Source organism: Nannospalax galili, unplaced genomic scaffold (assembly GCF_000622305.1).
Source record: "Nannospalax galili isolate Female #2095 unplaced genomic scaffold, S.galili_v1.0 scaffold646, whole genome shotgun sequence".
Lineage (NCBI taxonomy): Eukaryota > Metazoa > Chordata > Mammalia > Rodentia > Spalacidae > Nannospalax > Nannospalax galili.
This window is the reverse complement of record NW_008355279.1, coordinates 1,117,083-1,124,407: the sequence shown is the minus strand read 5'-3', so window position 1 is coordinate 1,124,407 and position 7,325 is coordinate 1,117,083. Positions and strand designations below refer to the sequence as shown.

General features: G+C 36.6%; 1 protein-coding gene across 2 annotated transcripts in view; it reads right to left on the bottom strand.

Annotated features, from left to right (window-relative positions):
• Positions 1-7,325, bottom strand: part of Rev3l (REV3 like, DNA directed polymerase zeta catalytic subunit) — a 171,754-nt gene that overhangs the window by 68,868 nt on the left and 95,561 nt on the right. For both annotated transcript variants that reach the window (XM_029555725.1, XM_008852401.2), the window contains 2 exons: positions 7,022-7,104; positions 5,404-5,529 (listed from right to left, as the gene is read on the bottom strand). In XM_029555725.1, coding sequence (XP_029411585.1) covers positions 5,404-5,529; positions 7,022-7,104 — 209 coding nt within the window. The remainder of the gene's footprint in view (positions 1-5,403; positions 5,530-7,021; positions 7,105-7,325) is intronic.

Sequence of the window (7,325 nt, the reverse complement as noted above, 5' to 3'; positions counted from 1 at the left end):
TCTGTTCCTTGTTCCTCAGGGGTCACATGGGCTTGGGAGGAGCCCTTGGCTCCTTTCTTTTACCAGTTCCAGCTATGTGAAGATAAGTCAAAGGTCCTGCTTGACCGTGTCTGGCTTCATTTGGAAGCATGGAGGAAATGTTTACTGTGCCTACAACAAAAATTTTAAATCTTAAAGAGATTGAGGAAGACACCAGAAGATGGAAGGACCTCCCATGCTCATGGATTGAAAGAATTAATACTGTGAAAATGACCATCCTACCAAGAGTCATATATAGATTCAATGCAATCCCAACAAAAATCCCCATGACATACTTCACAAAATTAGAAAAACATCATCCTTAAATTCGCATGGAAGCACAAAAGACCCTGGGTAGCCAAAGCAACACTGAGCACAAGGAGCAACACTGGGGGATTACTATACCAGATCTCAAAGTATACTCCTGAGCTACAGTCATAAAAACAGCATGGTACTGACACAAAAACAGACACACAGATCAACGGAACATCATTAAAGATCCAAACCTGAGTACACACAATTTCAGCCACCTGATAGTTGACAAAGGTGCCAAGAACACACAATGGAAGAAAGACGGCATCTTCAACAAATGATGCTGGCAAAACTGGATCTCCACCAACAGAAGAATGAAACTAGACCCTTATCTTTCACCTTGAACAAAAGTCAACTCCAAATGGATCAAAGACCTCAATGTGAAATTTGAAAATCTGAAACTATTAGAACAAAACATTAGCAGTAACCTACAAGATATAGGTGAAGGAAAGGACTTTCTAAATCAGACATCAGCTGCTCAGGAATTAAGGTCAAGAATTAACAAGTGGGACTTCATTAAACTAAAAAGCAAAAGAAACAATCAAGAAAATGAAGAGAAAACCCACAGAGTGGGAAAAAAATCTTCACCACTGACACATCTGACATAGGTTTAACATTCAGAATATATAAAGAACTCAAAAAACAAGCCAGAAAACAAATGACCCAATTAAAAGATGGGCTAAAGCTCTAAACAGAGAGTTCTCAAAGGAAGAAATAAAGATGGCTAAGAAACATCTTAAAAAGTGATCAACATCATTAGTAATTAGGGAAATGCAAATTAAAAACATCTTAAGATTTCACCTTACCCACATCAGACTGGCTAAGATCTCAATCTTAGCCATGTGGGTGCTGGGAATCGAATGCAGGTCCTCTGCAAGAGCAGTGAGTGCTCTTAACCACTGAGCCATGGCGGGGATGTGAAGAAAGGGGAACATTCATTCATTGCCGGTGGGATTGCAAACTTTTGCAATCCCTATAGAAAGAAGTGTGGGGAACTCCTAAAAAACTAAAAATGAACCTACCATATGACCCTCTTATACCACTCCTTGGCATATACCCAAAGGACTCATCCTATTGCAGAGACACTTGTACATCCATGTTTGTTGCTGCTCTTTTCACAACAGCTAAGAGATGCATGCAACCTAAGTGCCCCACAACTGACGAGTGGTTAATGAAATGTGGTACATTTACACAGTGGAGTTCTACTGAGCAGTAAAGAAAGATGAAATCACGAAATTTTCAGGTAAATGGATGGATCTAGAAACTGTTATATTAAGTGAAGTAACAAAGATTCAGAAAAATAAATGACATGTTTACCCTCATTTGTGGATCCTAGCCCCAAATCCTTATAAGTGAGTACATCACCTGATGTTAACTATAGGAACCAGTAATATGGAAGGGAACCAGGGAGGTATATGGAAAGAAGGAACCCAAGAGAGAATAATAGTAGGAGAAAGGTGTTATTAGGGAGAAATATGTAAAAAGGGGGTAGTTAAAGGGGAAAGGGGGAAGGAGGGCTATACAAAGAACTATGCGAATAAAGGGGAAAAAATGTCTCTTGATACATAGTTACAAAAAGAAAAAAAAAAAAAAAAAAAAGCCTAAAGCACAGAAGGAACCCTATGGGGATGAAAGAAAACCCTACCAGAAGCCCACAGGGTTGTTAAGTGAAAATCCCAGTACCAGAGGTGGGTTGTCCCCTGTAAGCTGTTGGCCAGAGGGGCCCTAGAAGTCTCCAAAACAATAAAGGCCATCGACAATAGTTTTGGTTGTACACCGGAAGTGGGCAGTAAAACCCTATTGGTGACAACACTGCATAATGTATGTGCTGGAGAGGGAGAAATCAAGCTTGGACTAAGCTGGATGGGTGGCTTTCATAGTGCCAGAAGGCAATGTGCAGATGGCGGGGGGAGAACTGTCTCCTATAATTCTGCACAATGATGGACCCTGTGTGCTTCACTATCAACATGCCAAACAAGATGTTCCTCCTGGTGCAATAGTGGCACATCTAGTGTACATACATCCAGCAAATTTTCGATTGGATATAGTGTCTGCTCCTAGAGGTGGAACACACATCTGGTACTGTGGACCAGGCTAACCCCCTGTGGCAGGGGAGGATATAGTCTCCAGTGGGGAAGCCACTGCAATTGTTTTGTTAGATGGATGTGATGTACCTGCTAAAGTACCACCCAAGCATTTGTGTTTATGCCCATAGGTTAAGTGATTATAGCAGCCACTGTTCAGATGGTTCTTGCTTCTTGTTGTTTTTTTTTAATAGTAGCTGAAATCCCACTGAAATGGGCTAACAGTCCATGGAAAACAGACGATGCAGAGTACTGAAAGTTCAGTGCCTTGCTACAATGGGAGGAAGATCATCCCACATTTATCACCCCTTCCAAGGCTCAGGGACTTTTGTGGAAGAAGTTGGGGAAAGAATGTAAAAGCCGGGGAAAAGGGTGGAGTGTTACCTGGGAGTGTCCTCTGACCACTATGCTGGCAAGCTATAGTCACACTTCCTTCCCACACTTGTCAAGGAGTTGACAGGAGAGTTAGTTACCACTCCCACCCAATAAGTGGAACTTAGCTGCATGTAGGGGAGAAAGTAAATTTATATAAGCTGAGAACACCATGAGGCACCTGTCTTGCCAATTTGTGAGGCTGTCAGGAAGTCACAGGATTTGTATTTAAGTGTGGATTTTCCAGAGCAGCCATAAACCAGGGGGGGGGTGGGGGGAGAACGACACAGTCTTCTTTCTGTAAACAAACAAACAAACAAACAAACCCAAAAAAACCCACCCTATGCTCTGTTAGTAAGTCTAAAAAGAAGAAGAAAAAAAGAACAGAGCTAATGGAAACCTTCATTAGTCTACCAAAGTTGACCCCATGTTGGCAAATCCTTTGGTCTTTGATTTCTTACCCCTAATTTCCTCCCTTAAACTTCACTGTATATATATATTTTTTATGTAACCTGCTTCAAGTTATTTCTGGAAAAATGTGTTAAAAATTGCCTCTCTTTGGAATAATAAAAAAAAATAATTTTTTTAAGAAAAAAAAAAGCTGAGTATGGTGGTACACTCCTGTATAAATCCTAACTCTTACCAGGCAGAGGTAGAAAAACTACCAAATTCAAGGTTAGCCTGGGATGCATGGTAAAACCTTGCCTCAAAAAACAAAACAAGGGACTAGAGAGGTGGCTCAGTGGTTAAGAGCACAGGCTGCTCTTGCAATGGACCTGGGCTGGTTTCCCTGCACCCATATGCCAGCTAAAAATTTTTTGTTGTCGATTTGTTGAAGATGCTGTCTTTCTTCCACTGTGTGTTCTTGGCACCTCTGTCAAATATCAGGTGGCTGAAATTGTGTGTACTCCACTCTGTACACACAATTGTAACTCCAGTTTCAGGGGATCTGACAACCACTTCTAACCTCCGTGGGCATTGCACAAAAAGGTGCACTTACATACAATGCAGGCAATACACTCATACACACAAAACAATAAATATTAAAATATATATATGTATAAAGAAAGCCAGGTGTGGTGGTGTACACCTTTAATCCTGGCACTTGGGAGATACAGATAGGTGGATCTTTATAAGATTGAGGGCAAGACCAATCTGGTCTCCATAGTGAGTTCCAGCCTAGCTGGGGGTACAAGGAACCCTGTCTTTAAAAAAAAAAAAAAGTAAATAATAAAAGCAATAAAAGGGTAAAAGGGTAGCTTTACATATCTAAGTTGCTTTAAACATACTTAGAAAGTTCAATACATAAGTTGGGTAGTACTTTCTAAATCTAAATTATAACTAAGTAAAATTTAAGATTCAGTTCCTCAGTTATGTAGACAAATACTTTAGGTTTCAAGGCATTGCTAGTGGCTACCATAATGACACTATATACATAAGCAACAAAAACATATCAATTTCTATCTTTTTAAAAGGGATTTATTTATGTGTATGTATGTGTCTGTATGAGTGCATGTGCATCACCCATGTGTAGGTGAACAAGGAGGCATCAGATCCCCTGGAACTGGAGTTACAAGAGGTTGTAAGCCACTTGATGTGAGTGCTAGGAACTGGACTTGAATCCTCTGTAAGAACAGAAAGCCCTCTTAACCACTGAACCATCTCTCCAGGCCTTCATTTCCAACTAATTATTACTTTGTGCTTGAGTTTATAATTACTGATTTACATATTCTTTCCAATCCATATTGTGGCTAATGCCCTTTTTTTTTTTTTCGTTTTTTTTTTTTTTTTTTTTTTGTTTTTGGAGACAGGGTCTCCCTGTAGCTACAGCTGGCCTTGAACTTACTATGTAGACCAGGGTGCTCTCAGTCTCAGAGATCCGCATATGCTTTGAATTCATAATTACTGATTTACATATTCTTTCCAATCTATATTGTGACTAATGCACTTTTTTTTTCTTTTCTTTCTTTCTTTCTTTTTTTTGAGACAGGTTCTCCCTGTAGCTATAGCTGGCCTTGAATTTACTATGTAGATCAGGCTGGTCTCAATCTCAGGGATCCACTTGCCTTTGCTTCCAGAGTGCTGGGATTAATGGCATATGCTACCACTTAATGTACTTCAGATACCTGCTTAATGTACATTTTAAAAGACACTGTCCTCATATTTAACATACAGTTTATAATGTAAAAGTATAAAGTGCTTTATAGATTATTTGGATAATTTTTTCTCTTTTGTAGTGAACTCTAATTTACTAAGTCAACCAAACAGAAAATAAAAATCACATTTGAGATATAACATCTTAGAACAACAATCTTAAAATAACAAAATATAGGTCTTCTGATACATAATTCTAAAATTTCAAAATCTTTTCTAATTTAGCTTCTATAAACTAAACTTTATTAGTTTTGTAAAGGCAGTGAAACTACAAAGTGTCTTAGAAACCGAAGAATACTGTAAAAGTATTTTCTATTTTATACAAACACAATACAAATAACAAAATGAAGATTAACAAAGATAGAATTTAACATATCCCTTCCTCATTCAAAATTCCCACTTTATTCTACAGACTGAAACCTAACACTTAAGCACAGTATCCAACATAATGCTGCAGTTTTACCTCATGTAAAGCTTTTGCCTCTTGTAAGTTTTGTATGCTGACTTTGAAACCGTAAGTATTATTTAAAGACGGTCCATCAATCTGGGAAGTTTCTTTCTTTGGGGTATTTACTGCTGCAAATTGATTCTATTAAAAAAAGACATAGAAAAAAATATGAGCAATTATTTTTCTTTTGATTATTCTCATTTAGATAAATGTTTTATGTGTTTAATAGTAAATGAAACCCTTATCATCTCTTTAAGTATAAAAACTATTTTACTAACATTTATTTTTTTTTAATTTTTTGGTCTTTTTGAGACAGGGTCTCCCTGTAGCCCCAGCTGTCCTGAACTCACAGTGTAGACCAGGCTGGCCTCGAACTCACAGAGATCCACCTGCCTCTGCCTCCCGAGTGCTGGGATTAAAGGTGTGTGCCACCATGCCCAGCAACATTTATTTTTTTTAATAATAGGATTATATAGAAATAGCTGATACAACCTATACATTGATATTTGAGCTTACAAGCCCAAAATACTGAAAATAGTCTGATAGAGAGCTGACATTTATACCATATGGAAATTTATTTTTCTTGAAAATATGATAAATAAATAACACATTTGTAACTACATGACTAAAGTTTATACAAGACTTAAATTCTGCATCTGTGCTACATCTAGTGCTACATGTATTTGAAAACAAACCTTCAAACACTTAGAAAATAGTACAATCTTTGCCATTCTTTTCCTGTTTTTTGTTTGTTTTGGTTTTTAAAGACATCTCTCACACTGTAGCCTAGACTAGCCTGGTACTCACAAGGATCCTTCTGTCTCAGCCTCCCCAGTACTGGGATTACAGGTATAATTAGCCCCTACATCTAGCTTTATTTCTCAAAGAATTTTTCTGCTTTTTATACCTTTTAATCATTTTCCCTAAAATGTACAGCTCACTGTTACTTTGTTTTTACTATAGTTTACAATTCAGTAATTTTATAAATGAAAGTAAAAAAATTAGCCTCAACATATAAATACTAAAACACATCTTTTATGTTATGACTTTCATGAGAAGTAGCTAATATGAAAGTGATTTCTGTCATGTATTTCCAGAGACAGATGGCTAATGTGTATCTCTTTTGCATAACCATATACTTCTCAATTAAGTACTATCATGTTTTCAGTATTTAAATGAAGACATTTATAATCTTTCAATTTCAACAGTAAATAATGTTGCTTTCCTCTGTTACTAAGTGAAGCAAATTTTAAAAATTATGTCTGAAAAAGTAAACTAAGGAAAAGGATATATTTTTGGTGGGATCAAAAATCACTTACTTGAGCTCTGCTGTGATTGGATTGTTCTGATATTGCCAGTAACCAGTTAATGTATTTGATCCTCTTAATCCACATTTTGGCTATCATATTCATTTTCTCTGTAATATTTGTATTTACATATAAGAATCTTTCAGACCCCCCTAAATTTTTTAACAACTAAAGAAAAAGGCAATTTCTTGTCGTCTCAAAGATATGTAAATATGATCCAAAAATAAGTAAAAATTAAATTGAGACACAGTTATCATTTACCTAATTGAAATCTAAAAATAAGACTGGATCTTCCATTGATCTCTAAATATATTTAGTATAGTTACCTTCACTTGTGTTGTTACAAGAACTCTTCTAAGAGTGTCAGTATTACTTCCTTTGTTATAAGTCAACTTCTGGGTTTTTGGTTCTGTAGAAAGAAAGAAATTTCATTTGTAATCTGTACATCAAAATTACCTGCTTAAGTATTTTAACAAATTTTGTTGTTCGAAACACTTAAATCTCAGTGAAGTATCCTATAAGCTTCACCATATTTCATAATTTAAAAAAATGAAAAATAACATCTCTACTCTCCAACATGGAGCTCTTCTTTAAAAAGGGTAAAAACTCATTCAATTTTATGTCTTATGT